The sequence below is a fragment of the Heterodontus francisci genome, chromosome 28 (assembly GCF_036365525.1).
Source record: "Heterodontus francisci isolate sHetFra1 chromosome 28, sHetFra1.hap1, whole genome shotgun sequence".
NCBI classification, from domain to species: domain Eukaryota; kingdom Metazoa; phylum Chordata; class Chondrichthyes; order Heterodontiformes; family Heterodontidae; genus Heterodontus; species Heterodontus francisci.
The window spans coordinates 5,376,020-5,394,848 of record NC_090398.1 but is presented as its reverse complement, the minus strand read 5'-3'; the positions used below and the strand labels follow the sequence as shown (position 1 = coordinate 5,394,848).

Sequence of the window (18,829 nt, the reverse complement as noted above, 5' to 3'; positions counted from 1 at the left end):
TCCAGTCTGTAACTCACTTCCGGGTATCTGTTCTTCGATATATAAACCTCCCGAACCCTCAATTAGATTCCAGTCTTTAACTCACTCCCGGGTATCTGTTATTCTGTATATAAACCACCCCGAACCCCTCGATTAGATTCCAGTCTGTAACTCACTTCCGGGTATCTGTTCTTCAATATATAAACCCCCCCCGAACCCTCAATTAGATTCCAGTGTTTAACTCACTCCCGGGTATCTGTTATTCGATACATGAAGCCCCCGAACCCCTCGATTAGATTCTAGTCTGAAACTCACTCCCGGGTATCTGTTATTCTATATATAAACCACCCCAACCCACTCGATCAGATTCCAGTCTGTAACTCTCTCCTGAGTATCTGTTATTCTATATATAAACCACCCCAACCCACTCGATTAGATTCCAGTCTGTAACTCTCTCCTGAGTATCTGTTATTCTATATATAAACCACCCGAACCCCTCGATTAGATTCCAGTCTGTAACTCACTCCCGGGTATCTGTTCTTCTATATATATTAGCCCCCCGAACCCCTCGATTGGATTCCTGTCTGTAACTCACTCCCAGATATCTGTTATTCTATATATAAACACCCAGAACCCCTCAATTAGATTCCAGTCTGTAACTCACTCGCAGGTATCTGTTATTCTAAACATAAACACCCCGAACCCCTCAATTAGATTCCAGTCTGTAACTCACTCCCAGATATCTGTTATTCTATATATAAACCACCCCGAACCCTTCGATTAGATTCCAGTCTGTAACTCACTCCCAGGTATCTGTTATTCTATATATATACACCCTGAACCTCTCAATTAGATTCCAGTCTGTAACTCACTCCCGGGTATCTCTTATTCTGTATATAAACCCCGAACCCCTCGATTAGATTCCAGTCTGTAACTCACTCCCGGGTATCTGTTATTCTATATATAAAACCCCCGAACCCCTTGATTAGATTCCAGTCTGTAACTCATTCCCGGGTATCTGTTAGTCTATATATAAAACCCCAGAACCCCTCGATTAGATTCCTGTCTGTAACTCACTCCCGGGTATGTGTTATTCTATATATAAACCACCCCGAACCCCTCGATTAGATTCCAGTCTGTAACTCACTCCCAGGTATCTGTTATTCTATATATAAACCACCCCGAACCCCTCGATTAGATTCCAGTGTTTAACTCACTCCCAGGTATCTGTTATTCTTAATCTAACCACCCCGAACCCCTCGATTAGATTCCAGTCTGTAACTCACTCCCAGGTATCTGTTATTCTATATATAAACCACCCCGAACCCCTCAATTAGATTCCAGTCTGTAACTCACTCCCAGGTATCTGTTGTTCTATATATAAACCCCCCCGAACCCCTCAATTCGATTCCAGTCTGTAACTCACTCCCGGGTATCTGTTGTTCTATATATAAACCCACCGAACCCCTCGATTAGATTCCAGTCTGTTACTCACTCCCAGGTATCAGTTATTCTATATATAACCCCACTGAACCCCTCAATTAGATTCCAGTCTGTTACTCACTCCCAGGTATCAGTTATTCTATATATAACCCCACTGAACCCCTCAATTAGATTCTGGTCTGTAACTCACTCCCAGGTATCTGTTATTCTCTACATAAACCACCCCAAACCCCTCGATTAGGTTCCAGTCTGTAACTCACTCCCATGTATCTGTTATTCTATATATGAACACCCCGAACCCCTCGATTAGATTGCAGTCTGTAACTCACTCCCAGGTATCTGTTATTCTATATATAAACCCCACTGAACCCTTTGATTAGACTCCAGCCTGTAACTCACTCCCGGGTATCTGTTGTTCGACATTTAACCCACCCTGATCCCTTGATTCAGCTCCAGCCAGTAACTCCCTCCTCTCCTCCTTACCCATAGGTGTACCCCTTCGGTCGAGGGTAGGGGATGTGTCTCCGGGGAAGGAGGAAGATCGTGCGAAGGATGTGGATGGAGCTGAGGCAGCTGATGAACAGGAACATGGACATCAGAGACAAGCCAGCCTCGTACAAAACCTACAGGGAGTTGGGTTGGGGGATGAATAAAACAAGAGGTAAATGTTAACAGTTGATCACACCTGACCACAGACCTGCGCACTTTCCTCTTTGCTCTCTCCACAACGCACCCGCCTCCCTCTCTCGGCCCTCTCTGTAAAACCCACCCTCCACTCTCTGTATCTCTCCCCACACTCTCTCTTTCCCATCCCTCTCCCTGCACTCACACACTCCCTCACCGCCCCCCACCCCGCCCCCCCCGCCCCCCAAGGATACCTCCTTCTCTCCATGCTCAGCTGTCCGACCTCTCTGTCTCCCCAAGTCTTCCTCTTCCTCCCCCGTGCCCCTCTCTCCCTGATTCCTCTCTCTTGGTACACCCACACTCTCTCTCCCTTTCTCCCTCCCTTCTCTCTACTCAGCACCCGCTCTCACCCTTTCCCCTCTCTTCTCCCACATTGACATCCTCTCTTTCACACCCTGTCTCTGTCTCCTTCTCTCTTTGCTCGCGTTCTATCTATTGCACACCTTCTCTCTCTTCCACCCCGTCACTCCCACAGTGACAACCACTCTCTCTCTGTTCCCTTGCTCCCCTCTCTCTCCATCTCTCCCTTTCCCCCCTCTCTCTGTGCTCCCTCTCTGCCCTCCATCTCTCCCAATCTCCCTCTGTGATCCTCCTCTCTCCCCTCTCTCCCTGTCTCTCTCTCTCGCTCTGCTCCTGCTCTCCCCCTGCCCCCCCCTTTCCCTGTGTGCTCCCCCTCTCTCCCATCTCTCTCGCTGTTTCCCCCTTTCTCTCTATGCCACTGTGCCCCCTCTCTCTCCCTATCTCTCTCTTTCTTCCTCTCTCCCTCTCTGTTCACTGACCCTCTCTCCTCCCTCTCCCTGTCTCTCTCTGCTACCTCTCTCTGTTTTTTCTCTCCCTGACTCTCTCCATTTTCCCTCTCCCCTTCTTTGCTCCCTGTCTCTCTGATCCATCTCTCTCCATTTGCTTCGTCTCTCCCTCTCTTTCTGGTCCCTTTCTCTGCCCCTCTCTCCTCTTTCTCTCTCCCTGTCTCCTTCTCTCTATCTGTGCTCCCTCTCTCCCACTGTGCTCCCTCTCTCCGTTCTTTCTCCCTCTGTGTTCCCTGTCTCACCCTCTCCTCTCACCCTGCCTCACCCTCTCCTCTCACCCTGCCTTTCTCCCTCTCCTCTCACCCTGCCTCACCCATCTCTCTCCCATTCTCCCTCTCTACTCTTTCTCTCCCCATGTATCTCCTTTTCTCTTGCCTCACTCTCTCCCTATCTCTTCCTTCTTCAGCTCCACTCCCTCTCTCTTCCCCCTCTCACTTCCTCCCTCTTTCCACCCAGCGCCATGTGGCATCCTCTGTCTCCAAAACCAAGGCACTCTCTCTTCCGCCTCTCACATTCTCCCCCTCAGGAAAGAGGGGCTAAAGTGCTCCCCCCTCTGATGTGGTGTCCCTAGGTGGGGTCAGTAGTTCAAACACTGACCTTTCACCTTCTGGGATGCACTAAGCTAAACTGAGCTGCTCTATAAGATGATTCGAATCATCGGCCCTCAATCCGGCTTTCAAATCTGAGCATGACATCGCAGAGCAGGAGGACATTTGCACTGCAGTTTTTTTTTAATTCATTCATGGGATGTGGGCATCACTGGCCAGGCCAACATTTATTGCCCATCCCTAATTGCCCTCGAGAAGGTGGTGGTGAGCTGCCTTCTAGAACCGCTGCAGTCCAGACAGATGGGGCGGTAATTGGCCGGGTTGGACTTGTCCTGCTTTTTGTGTACAGGACATACCTGGGCAATTTTCCACATTGCAGGGTAGATGCCAGTGTTGTAGCTGTACTGGAACAGCTTGGCAAGGGGCACGGCAAGTTCTGGAGCACAGGTCTTCAGTACTATTGCCGGAATATTGTCAGGGCCCATAGCTTTTGCAGTATCCAGTGCCTTCAGTCGTTTCTTGATATCACACGGAGTGAATTGAATTGGCTGAAGTCTGGCATCTGTGATGCTGGGGACTTCAGGAGGATGTCGAGATGGATCATCAACTCGGCACTTCTGGCTGAAGATTGTTGCAAATGCTTCAGCCTTATCTTTCGCACTGATGTGCTGGGCTCCCCCATCATTGAGGATGGGGATATTTGTGGAGTCACCTCCTCCAGTTAGTTGTTTAATTATCCACCACCATTCATGGCTGGATGTGGCAGGACTGCAGAGCTTAGATCTGATCCGTTGGTTATGGGATCGCTTAGCTCTGTCTATTGCATGCTGCTTACACAGTTTGGCATGCAAGTAGTCCTGGGTTGTAGCTTCACCAGGTTGACACCTCATTTTGAGGTATGCCTGGTGCTGTTCCTGGCATGCCCTCCTGCACTCTTCATTGAACCAGGGTTGGACTCCTGGTTTGATGGTAATGGTAGAGTGGGGGATATGCCGGGCCATGAGGTTACAGATTGTGGTTGAGTACAATTCTGCTGCTGCTGATGGTCCACAGCGCCTCATGGATGCCCAGTTTTGCATTGCTAGATCTATTCGAAATCTATCCCATTTAACATGGTGGGAGTGCCACACAACACGATGGACGGTATCCTCAATGTGAAGGCGGCACTTCGTCTCCACAAGGACTGTGCGGTGGTCACTCCTACCAATACAGTCATGGACAGAAGCATCTGCAGCAAGCAGATTGGTGAGGATGAGGTCAAGTATGTTTTTCCCTCTTGTTGGTTCCCCCACCACCTGCCGCAGACCCAGTCTAGCAGCTATGTCCTTGAGGACTCGGCCGGCTCGCTCACTAGTGGTGCTACCGAGCCACTCTTGGTGATGGACATTGAAGTTCCCCACCCAGAGTACATTTTGTGCCCTTGCCACCCTCAGTGCTTCCTCCAAGTGCTGTTCAACATGGAGGAGTACTGAGTCATCAGCTGAGGGAGGGCAGTAGGTGGTAATCAGTAGGAGGTTACCTTGCCCATGTTTGACCTGATGCCATGAGACTTCATGGGGTCCAGAGTCGATGTTGAGGACTCCCAGGGAAACTCCCTCCCTACTGTATACCACTGTGCCACCACCTCTGGTGGGTCTGTCCTGCCAGTGGGACAGGACATACCCAGGGATGGTGATGGCAGTGTCTGGGACATTGTCTGTAAGGTATGATTCCGTGAGTATGACTATGTCAGGCTGTTGCTTGACTAGTCTGTGGGACAGCTCTCCCAACATTAGCACAAGCCCCCAGATGTTAGTAAGGAGGACTTTGCAGGGTCGACAGTGTTGGGTTTGCTGTTTCCGGGGCATGGGTCGATGCCCGATGGTCCGTCCGGTTTCATTCCTTATCAATATTTTGATGGTTAGGTACAACTGAGTGGCTTGCTGGGCCAGTTCAGAGTCAACTGGATTGCTGTGGGTCTGGAGGCACATGTAGGCCAGACCAGGTAAGGATGGCAGATTTCCTTCCCTGAAGGATATGAGGGAACCAGATTGTTTTTGCGACTCTCGACAATGGTTTCATGGCCTTCATTAGAATGACTTTTGTTTAAATTCCACATTATTTTTATGAATTGAATTCAAATTCCACCATCTGCCGTGGTGGGATTCGAACCCTTGTTCCCAGAAAAATACCCTGTGTCTCTGGGTTACTAGTTCAGTGACGAATCCTCTACACCACTGCCTCCACTGTGTCTGTACTGGCTCTTTGAAAGAGTTATCCAATTAATGCCACCCATTACACTTGAATCCACTTTTCTCACCTTAACCAGCAGAAAGACGACTGCTGAGGAGTCAAAGGCTCCATTGTACAGGGTGATAATTGTCGACCGTCTCTTTCGAAATAAGTTTCCAACCTACGGATCAGAACATAGAATTATAGAATCATCGAACATTTGTGACACAGAAGGAGTCCATTCAACCTATCGTGTCTGTGCTGGTCAACAAAGAGCTACCCAGTTAGATTCTGAAGTATTAAACTCTGTTTCTCTCTCCATAGCTGCTGCCAGACCTGTTGAGTATTTCGAACACTTCCTGTTCTCACTTCCGATTTCCAGCACCCGCTGGATTTTGCCTTTACTTTAACGACCCAGTCTAATTACAACTTCCGACAACTGGTCCGTAGCCTCGCTCTGATACAATGGTTAGAATCATAGCATGGTCACAGCACAGAAGGAGGCTGTTCTGCCCATCTTATCTGTGCTGACTCTCTACAAGAGCAACTCGCCCAGCCCCACTCCCCTACCTTTTCCCCATAGCCATGCAAATATTTTTCTCTTCAGATAATTCTCAGATTCCCTTTTGAAAGGATGATTAAATCAGCCTCCACCTCACTCTCAGGCAGTGCATTTCTTCATGTCGACTCTGCTTCTCTTGCCAATCACCTTAAATCAGTGTCCCCTGGTTCTGGTTCCTTCCACCAATGGGAACAGTTTCTCTCTATTTACTCTGTCCCAGACCCCTCATAACTTTGAACACCTCGATCAAATCACATCTCATCTTTCTCTTCTCTATGTAGAACAACCCCAGCTTCTCCAATCTATCCACGGAACTGAAGTCCCTCATCCATTCCAGAAGGCATCCATGTACTTTTCTTAAAATATGGTGAGGGTTTGTGCCTCGACCAACCCTTCAGGCAGCGAGTACCAGCTCCCTACTACACTTTGGGTGAAAAAAATACATAGTCATCTCCTCTCTAATCCTACTAATTACTTGAAATCTCTTTCCCCCTCATTTTATTTTTTTTTTATTCGATCCTGGGATGTAGGTGGCGCTGGCTAGGCCAGCATTTATTGTTCATTCCTAATTGCCCTTGAGAAGGTGGTGGTGAGCTGCCTTCTTGAACCACTGCAGTCCATGTGGTGCAGGTACACCCACAGTGCTGTTCGGAAGGGAGTTCCAGGATTTTGACCCAGTGACAGTGAAGGAACGGTGATATAGTTCCAAGTCAGGATGATGTATGACTTGGAGGGGAACTTGCAGGTGGTGGTGTTCCCAAACATAGAACATAGAACAGTACAGCACAGTACAGGCCCTTCGGCCCACGATGTTGTGCCGAACCTTTAACTTACTCTAAGATCAAACTAACTACCTACCCTTCATTCTACTATCATCCATGTACCTATCCAAGAGTCGCTTAAATGTCCCTAATGTATCTGCTTCTACTACCAACGCTGGCAGCGCATTCCACGCACCCACCACTCTCTGTGTAAAGAACCTACCTCTGACATCTCCCCGAAACCTTCCTCCAATCACCTTAAAATTATGCCCCCTGGTTATAGCCCTTTCCACCCTGGGAAAAAGTCTCTGGCTATCCACTCTATCTATGCCTCTCATCATCTTGTACCCCTCTATCAAGTCACCTCTCATCCTTCAACGCTCCAATGAGAAAAGCCCTAGCTCCCTCAACCTTTCTTCATAAGACATGCCCTCCAGTCCAGGCAGCATCCTGGTAAATCTCCTCTGCACCCTCTCTAAAGCTTCCACATCCTTCCTATAATGAGGCGACCAGAACTGAACACAGTATTCCAAGTGTGGTCTAACCAGGGCCTTATAGAGCTGCAGCATAACCTCACGGCTCTTAAACTCAATCTCCATGTTAATGAAAGCCAACACACCATACACCTTCTTAACAACCCTATCAACTTGGGTGGCAACTTTGAGCGATCTATGGACGTGGACCCCAAGATCCCTCTGTTCCTCCACACTGCCAAGAATCCTGTCTTTAAGCCTGTATTCTGCTTTCAAATTCGACCTTCCAAAATGAATCACTTTACACGTTTCCAGGTTGAACTCCATCTGCCACTTCTCAGCCCAGCTCTGCATCCTGTCAATGCCCCGCTGCAACCTACAACAGCCCTCCACACTATCCACAACTCCATCAACCTGTGTGCCATCGGCAAACTTACTAACCCAGCCTTCCACTTTCTCATCCAAGTCATTTATAAAAATCACAAAGAGCAGAGGTCCCAGAACAGATCCCTGCGGAACACCACTGGTCACTGGGCTCCAGGCTGAATACTTTCCATCTACTACCACCCTCTGACTTCTATGGGCCAGCCAATTCTGTATCCAGACAGCCAACTTTCCCTGTATCCCATGCCTCCTTACTTTCTGAATGAGTCTACCATGGGGAACCTTATCAAACGCCTTGCTAAAATCCACATACACCACATCCACTGCTCTTCCTTCATCAATGTGTTTTGTCACATCCTCAAAGAATTCAATAAGGCTTGTGAGGCATGACCTGCCCCTCACAAAGCAATGGTGACTGTCTCTAATCAAACTATGCTTTTCCAAATAATCATAAATCCTGTCTCTCAGAATCCTCTCCAATAAGTTGCCCACTACCGACGTAAGACTGACTGGTCTGTATTTCCCAGGGTTATCCCTATTCCCTTTCTTGAACAAGGGAATAACATTTGCCAGCCTCCAATCATCCGGTACTACTCCAGTGGACAATGAGGACACAAAGATCATCGCCAAAGGCGCGGCAATCTCTTCCCTCGCTTCTCGTAATAACCTTGGGTATATCCCGTCTGGCCCCGGGGACTTATCTGTCCTCATGTCTTTCAAAATTTCCAGCACATCCTCCCTCTTAACCTCAACCTGTTCGAGCATATCAGCCTGTTCCACGCTGTCCTCACAAACGACCAGGTCCCTCTCACTAGTGAATACTGAAGCATAGTATTCATTAAGGACCTCCCCTACCTCCTCCGACTCCAGACACAAGTTCCCTCCACTATCCCTGATCGGCCCTACCCTCACTCTGGCCTTCCTCTTGTTCCTCACATAAGTGTAGAACGCCTTGGGACTTTCCTTAATCCTACCCGCCAAGACTTTTTCATGTCCCCTTCTAGCTCTCCTAAGTCCATTCTTCAGTTCCTTCCTGCCTACCTTGTAACCCTCTAGAGACCTGTCTGATCCTTGCTTCCTCAACCTTAAGTAAGCTTCCTTCTTCCTCTTGACTAGCTGTTCCACATCTCTGGTCATCCAAGGTTCCTTCACCCTACCATCCCTTCCTTGCCTCATCGGGACAAACCTATCCAGCAGTCGCAGCAAGTGCTCCCTAAACAACCTCCACATTTCTGTCATGCATTTCCCTGAGAACATCTGTTCCCAATTTAAGCTCCCCAGTTCCTGCCTAATAGCATTGTAATTCTCCCTCCCCCAATTAAATATTTTCCCATCCCGTCTGCTCCTATCCCTCTCCATGAATATAGTAAAGGTCAGGGAGTTGTGATCACTATCACCGAAATGCTCTCCCACCGAGAGATCTGCCACCTGGCCTGGTTCGTTGCCAAGCACCAAATCCAACATAGCCTCCCCTCTAGTCAGCCTATCTACATATTGAGTCAGGAAACCTTCCTGGACACACCTGACAAAATCTGCTCCATCCAAACTATTTGCACTAAGGAGGTTCCAATCAATATTAGGGAAGTTGAAGTCACCCATGACAACAACCCTGTTACTTCTGCACCTTTCCAAAATCTGCCTCCCAATCTGTTCCTCCGTGTCTCTGTTGCTATTGGGGGGTCGATAGAAAACTCCCAATAAAGTGACTGCTCCTTTCCTGTTTCTGACTTCCACCCATAATGACTCAGTAGACAAACCCTCCTCGACGACCTCCCTTTCTGCAGCTGTGATACTATCCCTGATTAGCAATGCCACTCCCCCACCTCTTTTACCTCCCTCCCTATTCCTTTTGAAACATCTAAACCCCGGAACATCCAACATCCATTCCTGCCCCTGTGATATCCACGTCTCCGTAATGGCCACATCGTCGTAGCTCCAAGTACTGATCCATGCTCTAAGTTCATCACCCTTATTCCTGACACTTCTTGCGTTAAAATAGACACACTTCAACCCATCATACTGGCTGCAACTTTGCCCTGTCAACTGTCTAACCTTCCTCACAGACTCTCTGCACTCTGTATCTGCCTGTTCAACAACTACCCCACCCACTGATCCGTAGCTCCAGTTCCCATCCCCCTGCCAAACTAGATTAAACCCTCCCGAAGAGCTCTAGCAAACCTCCCGCCTAGGATATTGATGCCCCTCCAGTTCAGATGCAACCCGTCCTTCTTGTACAGGTCCCACCTTCCTCAGAAGGTATCCCAATGATCCACATATCTGAAGCCCTCCCTCCTACACCAGTTCTGTAGCCACGTGTTCAGCTGCACTCGCTCTCTGTTTCTAGCCTCACTAGCACGTGGTACCGGTAACAATCCTGAGATTACTACTCTGCTCGTCCTGCCTTTTAGCTTCCAACCTAACTCCCTATATTCGCTTTTCAGGTCCTCATCCCTTTTCCTAGCTATGTCATTGGTACCGATATGTACCACAACTTCTGGCTGCTCCCCCTCCCCCTTAAGAATCCTTGCCCTTCTAGTTGGTAGAGGTCGCGGGTTTGGAAGGTGCTGTCTAAGGAGCCTTGGTGCATTGCTGCAGTGCATGTTATAGATGGTACACACTGCTGCCACTGTGCGTCGGTGGTGGAGGGAGTGAATGTTTGTAGATGGGGTGCCAATCAAGCGGGCTGCTTTGCTCTGGATGGTGTTGAGCTTCTTGAGTGTTGTTGGAGCTGCACCCATCCAGGCAAGTGGAGAATATTCCATCACACTCCTGACTTGTGCCTTGTAGATGGTGGACAGGCTTTGGGGAGTCAGGAGGTGAGCTACTCGCCTCAGGATTCCTAGCCTCTGACCTGCTCTTGTAGCCATGGTATTTATATGGCTACTCCAGTTCAGTTTCTGGTCAATGGTAGCCCCTAGGATGTTGATAGTGGGGGATTCAGCGATGGTAATGCCATTGAATGTCAAGGGGAGATGGTTAGATTCTCTCTTGTTGGAGATGGTCATTGCCCGGCACTTGTGTGGTGAGAATGTTACTTGCCACTTAACAGCCCAAACCTGGATATTGTCCAGGTCTTGCTGCATTGCTATCGGGACTGGTTCAGTATCTGAGCATTCACAAATGGTGCTGAACATTGTGCAATCATCAGCAAACATCCCCACTTCTGACCTTATGATTGAAGGAAGGTCATTGATGAAGCAGCTGAAGATGGTTGGGCCGAGGACACTACCCTGAGGAACTCCTGCAGTGATGTCCTGGAGCTCAGATGATTGACCTCCAACAACCACAACCATCTTCCTTTGTGCTAGGTATGACTCCAACCAGCAGAGAGTTTTCCCCCTGATTCCCATTGATTCCAGTTTTGCTAGGGCTCCTTGATGCCATACTCGGTCAAATGCTATCTTGATGTCAAGGGCAGTCACTCTCACCTCACCTCTTGAGTTCAGGTCTTTTGTCCATGTTTAAACCAAGGCTGTAATGAGGTCCGGAGATGAGTGGCCCTGGTGGAACCCAAACTGAGCATCACTGAGCAGGTTATTGCTAAGCAAGTGCCGCTTGATGGCACTGTTGATGACACCTTCCATCACTTTACTGATGATTGAGAGTAGACTGATGGGACGGTAACTGGCCGGGTTGGATTTGTCCTGCTTTCTGTGTACAGGACATACCTGGGCAATTTTCCACATTGCCAGGTCGATACCAGTGTTGTAGCTGTACTGGAACATCTTGGCTCGGGGCAAGGCAAATTCTAGAGCACAGGTCTTCAGTCCTTTTGCCAGACCTCTTACCATCTGCGAGCAGAATGGAGCGGAGTGGAGTGGGCCTGGAGGGAGAATGCCGAGTGCGGAGCCTGTAAATCGAACCTGAGGATCGAGACCCAGTCTCTTACCTTCTGGAGCAGAGAGGAGTTTTGAAAAAAAAAGCCAACAGTGACGTGCGAGGAGAGCTGCAAGGTGATTGGTTGGTGAGTAGCAGCTGTTAGAATATCTCAAAAAAAGGGGAAAGTTTTTTTTTCTTGGAACAAAAACCTCTGGTGATGAGGTGAGTACTACGAAAGTGTTTTATTTTTAAGGACTTTAGATTGAAGTGGGTAATACAAGGCCCCTGGTATAATTAAGGGAGTCACTAATTAATTTAATCTAAGGGTAAGTTATGACAGGAGAGCTCAGCCCTGTGATCTTCTCCTCCTGTGCTATGTGGGAAATCAGGGATTCTTCCAGTGTCCCTGGTGACCATGTGTGCAGGAAGTGTATCCATCTGCAGCTACTGACTACCCACATTACAGAGCTGGAGATGCGGGTGGATTCACTGTGGAGCATCTGTGATGCTGAGGATGTCGGGGATAGCACGTTTAGTGAGGTGGTCACACTGCAGGTAATAGCTGCACAGGCAGAAAAGAGATGGGTGACCACCAGGCAGAGTAGTAGGCAGAGGCAGGTAGTGCAGGAGTTCCCTGTGACCATCCTCCTCTCAAACAGATATAACACTTTGGATACTGTTGGAGGGGATGACCTCCCAGGGGAAAGCATCAACAGCCAGGTTTGTGGCACCACGGAGGCTCTGCTGCACAGCAGGGGAGGAAAAGGATTGGAAGAGCTATAGTGCTAGAGGATTCTCAGTACTGACCCTCTGACAGTGCGGCACTCCCTCAGTACTGACCCTCCGACAGTGCGGCACTGCCTCAGTACTGACCCTCCGACAGTGCGGCACTCCCTCAGTACTGACCCTCCGACAGTGCGGCACTGCCTCAGTACTGACCCTCCGACAGTGCGGCACTCCCTCAGTACTGACCCTCCGACAGTGCGGCACTCCCTCAGTACTGACCCTCCGACAGTGCGGCACTCCCTCAGTACTGACCCTCCGACAGTGCGGCACTCCCTCAGTACTGACCCTCCGACAGTGCGGCACTCCCTCAGTACTGACCCTCCGACAGTGCGGCACTCCCTCAGTACTGACCCTCCGACAGTGCGGCACTCCCTCAGTACTGACCCTCCGACAGTGCGGCACTGCCTCAGTACTGACCCTCCGACAGTGCGGCACTGCCTCAGTACTGACCCTCCGACAGTGCGGCACTGCCTCAGTACTGACCCTCCGACAGTGCGGCACTCCCTCAGTACTGACCCTCCGACAGTGCGGCACTCCCTCAGTACTGACCCTCCGACAGTGCGGCACTCCCTCAGTACTGACCCTCCGACAGTGCGGCACTCCCTCAGTACTGACCCTCCGACAGTGCGGCACTCCCTCAGCACTGACCCTCCGACAGTGCGGCACTCCCTCAGCACTGACCCTCCGACAGTGCGGCACTCCCTCAGCACTGACCCTCCGACAGTGCGGCACTCCCTCAGCACTGACCCTCCGACAGTGCGGCACTCCCTCAGTACTGACCCTCCGACAGTGCGGCACTCCCTCAGTACTGACCCTCCGACAGTGCGGCACTCCCTCAGTACTGACCCTCCGACAGTGCGGCACTCCCTCAGTACTGACCCTCCGACAGTGCGGCACTCCCTCAGTACTGACCCTCCGACAGTGCGGCACTCCCTCAGTACTGACCCTCCGACAGTGCGGCACTGCCTCAGTACTGACCCTCCGACAGTGCGGCACTGCCTCAGTACTGACCCTCCGACAGTGCGGCACTGCCTCAGTACTGACCCTCCGACAGTGCGGCACTGCCTCAGTACTGACCCTCCGACAGTGCGGCACTCCCTCAGTACTGACCCTCCGACAGTGCGGCACTCCCTCAGTACTGACCCTCCGACAGTGCGGCACTCCCTCAGTACTGACCCTCCGACAGTGCGGCACTCCCTCAGTACTGACCCTCCGACAGTGCGGCACTCCCTCAGCACTGACCCTCCGACAGTGCGGCACTCCCTCAGCACTGACCCTCCGACAGTGCGGCACTCCCTCAGCACTGACCCTCCGACAGTGCGGCACTCCCTCAGCACTGACCCTCCGACAGTGCGGCACTCCCTCAGCACTGACCCTCCGACAGTGCGGCACTCCCTCAGCACTGACCCTCCGACAGTGCGGCACTCCCTCAGTACTGACCCTCCGACAGTGCGGCACTCCCTCAGTACTGACCCTCCGACAGTGCGGCACTCCCTCAGTACTGACCCTCCGACAGTGCGGCACTCCCTCAGTACTGACCCTCCGACAGTGCGGCACTGCCTCAGTACTGACCCTCCGACAGTGCGGCACTGCCTCAGTACTGACCCTCCGACAGTGCGGCACTGCCTCAGTACTGACCCTCCGACAGTGCGGCACTGCCTCAGTACTGACCCTCCGACAGTGCGGCACTGCCTCAGTACTGACCCTCCGACAGTGCGGCACTCCCTCAGTACTGACCCTCCGACAGTGCGGCACTCCCTCAGTACTGACCCTCCGACAGTGCGGCACTCCCTCAGCACTGACCCTCCGACAGTGCGGCACTCCCTCAGCACTGACCCTCCGACAGTGCGGCACTCCCTCAGCACTGACCCTCCGACAGTGCGGCACTCCCTCAGCACTGACCCTCCGACAGTGCGGCACTCCCTCAGCACTGACCCTCCGACAGTGCGGCACTCCCTCAGCACTGACCCTCCGACAGTGCGGCACTCCCTCAGCACTGACCCTCCGACAGTGCGGCACTCCCTCAGCACTGACCCTCCGACAGTGCGGCACTCCCTCAGCACTGACCCTCCGACAGTGCGGCACTCCCTCAGCACTGACCCTCCGACAGTGCGGCACTCCCTCAGCACTGACCCTCCGACAGTGCGGCACTCCCTCAGCACTGACCCTCCGACAGTGCGGCACTCCCTCAGCACTGACCCTCCGACAGTGCGGCACTCCCTCAGCACTGACGCTCCGACAGTGCGGCACTCCCTCAGCACTGACGCTCCGACAGTGCGGCACTCCCTCAGCACTGACGCTCCGACAGTGCGGCACTCCCTCAGCACTGACGCTCCGACAGTGCGGCACTCCCTCAGCACTGACGCTCCGACAGTGCGGCACTCCCTCAGCACTGACGCTCCGACAGTGCGGCACTCCCTCAGCACTGACGCTCCGACAGTGCGGCACTCCCTCAGCACTGACGCTCCGACAGTGCGGCACTCCCTCAGCACTGACGCTCCGACAGTGCGGCACTCCCTCAGCACTGACGCTCCGACAGTGCGGCACTCCCTCAGCACTGACGCTCCGACAGTGCGGCACTCCCTCAGCACTGACGCTCCGACAGTGCGGCATTCCCTCAGCACTGACGCTCCGACAGTGCGGCACTCCCTCAGCACTGACGCTCCGACAGTGCGGCACTCCCTCAGCACTGACGCTCCGACAGTGCGGCACTCCCTCAGCACTGACGCTCCGACAGTGCGGCACTCCCTCAGCACTGACGCTCCGACAGTGCGGCACTCCCTCAGCACTGACGCTCCGACAGTGCGGCACTCCCTCAGCACTGACGCTCCGACAGTGCGGCACTCCCTCAGCACTGACGCTCCGACAGTGCGGCACTCCCTCAGCACTGACGCTCCGACAGTGCGGCACTCCCTCAGTACTGACGCTCCGACAGTGCGGCACTCCCTCAGTACTGACGCTCCGACAGTGCGGCACTCCCTCAGTACTGACGCTCCGACAGTGCGGCACTCCCTCAGTACTGACGCTCCGACAGTGCGGCACTCCCTCAGTACTGACGCTCCGACAGTGCGGCACTCCCTCAGTACTGACGCTCCGACAGTGCGGCACTCCCTCAGTACTGACGCTCCGACAGTGCGGCACTCCCTCAGTACTGACCCACGGACAGTGCAGCACTCCCTCAGTACTGACCCTCCGACAGTGCAGCACTGCCTCAGTACTGATCCTCCGACAGTGCAGCACTCCCTCAGTACTGACCCTCCGACAGTGCAGCACAGTGACGCAGTGGTAAGCACCGCAGCCTCACAGCTCCAGGGACCCGGGTTCGATTCTGGGTACTGCCTGTGTGGAGTTTGCAAGTTCTCCCTGTGTCTGCGTGGGTTTTCTCCGGGTGCTCCGGTTTCCTCCCACAAGCCAAAAGACTTGCAGGTTGATAGGTAAATTGGCCATTATAAATTGTCACTAGTGTAGGTAGGTGGTAGGGAAAAACAGGGACAGGTGGGGATGTTTGGTAGGAATATGGGATTAGTGTAGGATTAGTATAAATGGGTGGTTGATGTTCGGCACAGACTCGGTGGGCCGAAGGGCCTGTTTCAGTGCTGTATCTCTAATCTAATCTAATCACTCCCTCAGTACTGACCCTCTGACAGTGCAGCACTGCCTCAGTACTGACCCTCTGACAGTGCGGCACTCCCTCAGTCATGACCCTCCGACAGTGCAGGGCTCGCTCAGTACTGACAGTGCAGCACTCCCTCAGTACTCACCCTCCGACAGTGCAGCACTCCCTCAGTACTCACCCTCCGACAGTGCAGCATTCCCTCACTACTCACCCTCCGACAGTGCAGCACTCCTCAGTACTGACCATGCGACAGTGCAGCACTCCCTCAGTACTGACCCTGCGACACTGCAACACTCCCTCAGTACTGACCCTCTGACAGTGCAGCACTCCCTCAGTACTGACCCTCTGACAGTGCAGCACTCCCTCAGTACTGACCCTCTGACAGTGCAGCACTCCCTCAGTACTGACCCTCTGACAGTGCAGCACTCCCTCAGTACTGACCCTCTGACAGTGCAGCACTCCCTCAGTACTGACTCGCCGGCAGTGCAGCACTCCCTCAGTACTGACCCTCCGACAGTGCAGCACTCCCTCAGTACTGACCCTGCGACACTGCAACACTCCCTCAGTACTGACCCTGCGACACTGCAACACTCCCTCAGTACTGACCCTCCAAGAGTGCTGCACTCTCTCAATACTGACCCACCGACAGGGCAGCACTCCCTCAGTACTGACCCTCCGACAGTGCAGCACTCCCTCAGTACTGACCCTGCGACACTGCAACACTCCCTCATTACTGACCCACCGACAGTGCAGCACTCCCTCAGTACTGACCCACCGACAGTGCAGCACTCCCTCAGCACTGACCCTCCAACAGTGCTGCACTCTCTCAGTACTGACCCTGCGACAGTGCGGCACTCCCTCAGTACTGACCCTCCGACAGTGCTGCACTCTCTCAGCACTGACACTGCGACAGCACAGCACTCCCACAGTACTGACCCTAAAACAGTGCAGCACTCCCTCAGTGCTGACCCTCCGAAAGCGAAGGAGTCCCTCAGTACTGACCATGCGACAGTGCAGCACTCCCTCAGTACTGACCCTCCGACAGTGCAGCACTCCCTCAGTACTGACCCTGCGACAGTGCAGCAGTCCCTCAGGACTTATCCTCGAACAGTGCAGCACTCCCTCAGGATTTACACTCGAACAGTGCAACAGTGCAGAATAGGAGAGTGATAGTGATAGAAGATTCAATGGTTAGAACAAAGAAGAAAGAAAATTACAGCATAGGAACAGGCCCTTCGGCCCTCCAAGCCTACGCCGATCCAGATCCTCTATCTAAATCTGTCGCCTATTTTCTAAGGGTCTGTATCTCTTTACTTCCTGCCCATTCATGTCTCAATTTCTCTGCCCCCCTCACTCACTCTAACCTGTCCCCCTCTGAACTTGAGGCACTCCGTTCTCTCAGGTCTAACCCCGACATGGTCACCAAACCTGCAGACAAGGGTGGTGCTGTTGTTGTATGGCGTACCGACCTCTACCTTGCAGAAGCTCAACGCCAACTCACAGACACCTCTTCCTACCTCCCTCTGGACCATGACCCCACCACCGAACATCAAGCCACCGTCCAAAGGACTGTCACTGACCTCATCTCCTCTGGAGATTTTCCCTCTATGGCTTCCAACCTCATTGTCCCACAACCCCGGACAGCCTGCTTCTACCTCCTTCCCAAAATCCACAAACGGGACTGTCCCGGCAGACCCATTGTGTCAGCCTGCTCCTGCCCCACTGGACTTATTTCTTCCTATCTAGACTCTATCTTTTCTCCGCTGGTCCAGTCTCTTCCCACCTACATCCGTGACTCTTCTGATGCCCTACATCATTTTGACAATTTCCAGTTTCCTGGTCCCAACGGCCTCCTCTTCACTATGGGCGTCCAATCGCTCTACACCTCCATCCCCCACCAGGATGGTTTGAGGGCTTTCCGCATCTTCCTGGGACAGAGGCCCAACCAGTCCCCATCCACCACCACCCTCTTCGGCCTGGCTGAACTTGTTCTCACATTGAACAACTTCTCCTTCAACTCCACGCACTTCCTTCAAGTAAAAGGTGTCGCTATGGGTACCCGCATGGGTCCGAGTTATGCCTGTCTTTTTGTGGGATATGTCGAGCATTCTTTGTTCCAGTCCTACTCAGGCCCCCTCCCCCAACTCTTTTTCCGGTACATTGATGACTGTATCGGTGCCGTTTCCTGCTCCCGCCCCGAACTGGAAAACTTTATCAACTTTGCTTCCAATTTCCACCCTTCTCTCACCTTTACATGGTCCATCTCTGACACTTCCCTTCCCTTCCTCGACTTCTCTGTCTCCATCTCTGGGGATAGGTTGTCTACCAATATCCATTATAAGCCCACTGACTCCCACAGTTACCTCGACTACACTTCTTCACACCCTACCTCCTGTAAGGACTCCATTCCATTCTCCCAGTTTCTCCGTCTCCGACGCATCTGCTCTGATGATGCTACCTTCCATGACGGTGCTTCTGATATGACCTCCTTTTTCCTCAACCGAGGATTTCCCCCCACTGTGGTTGACAGGGCCCTCAACCGTGTCCGACCCATTCCCCGCACCTCTACCCTCACCCCTTCCCCTCCCTCCCAGAACCGTGACAGGGTTCCCCTTGTCCTCACTTTTCATCCCACCAGCCTCCATATCCAACGGATCATCCTCCGCCATTTTCGCCACCTCCAGCGTGATGCCACTACCAGTCGCATCTTCCCCTCCCTTCCCCTGTCAGCATTCCGAAGGGATCGTTCCCTCCGCG

General features: G+C 52.4%; 1 protein-coding gene across 3 annotated transcripts in view; it reads right to left on the bottom strand.

Moving 5' to 3' along the window:
• LOC137385083 (equilibrative nucleobase transporter 1-like) overlaps positions 1-18,829 on the bottom strand; it is a 223,516-nt gene that overhangs the window by 60,324 nt on the left and 144,363 nt on the right. For all 3 annotated transcript variants that reach the window (XM_068059828.1, XM_068059827.1, XM_068059829.1), the window contains exons 6-7: positions 5,760-5,852; positions 1,906-2,045 (exon numbers count right to left, since the gene is read on the bottom strand). In XM_068059828.1, the coding sequence (XP_067915929.1) occupies positions 1,906-2,045; positions 5,760-5,852 (233 nt within the window). The remainder of the gene's footprint in view (positions 1-1,905; positions 2,046-5,759; positions 5,853-18,829) is intronic.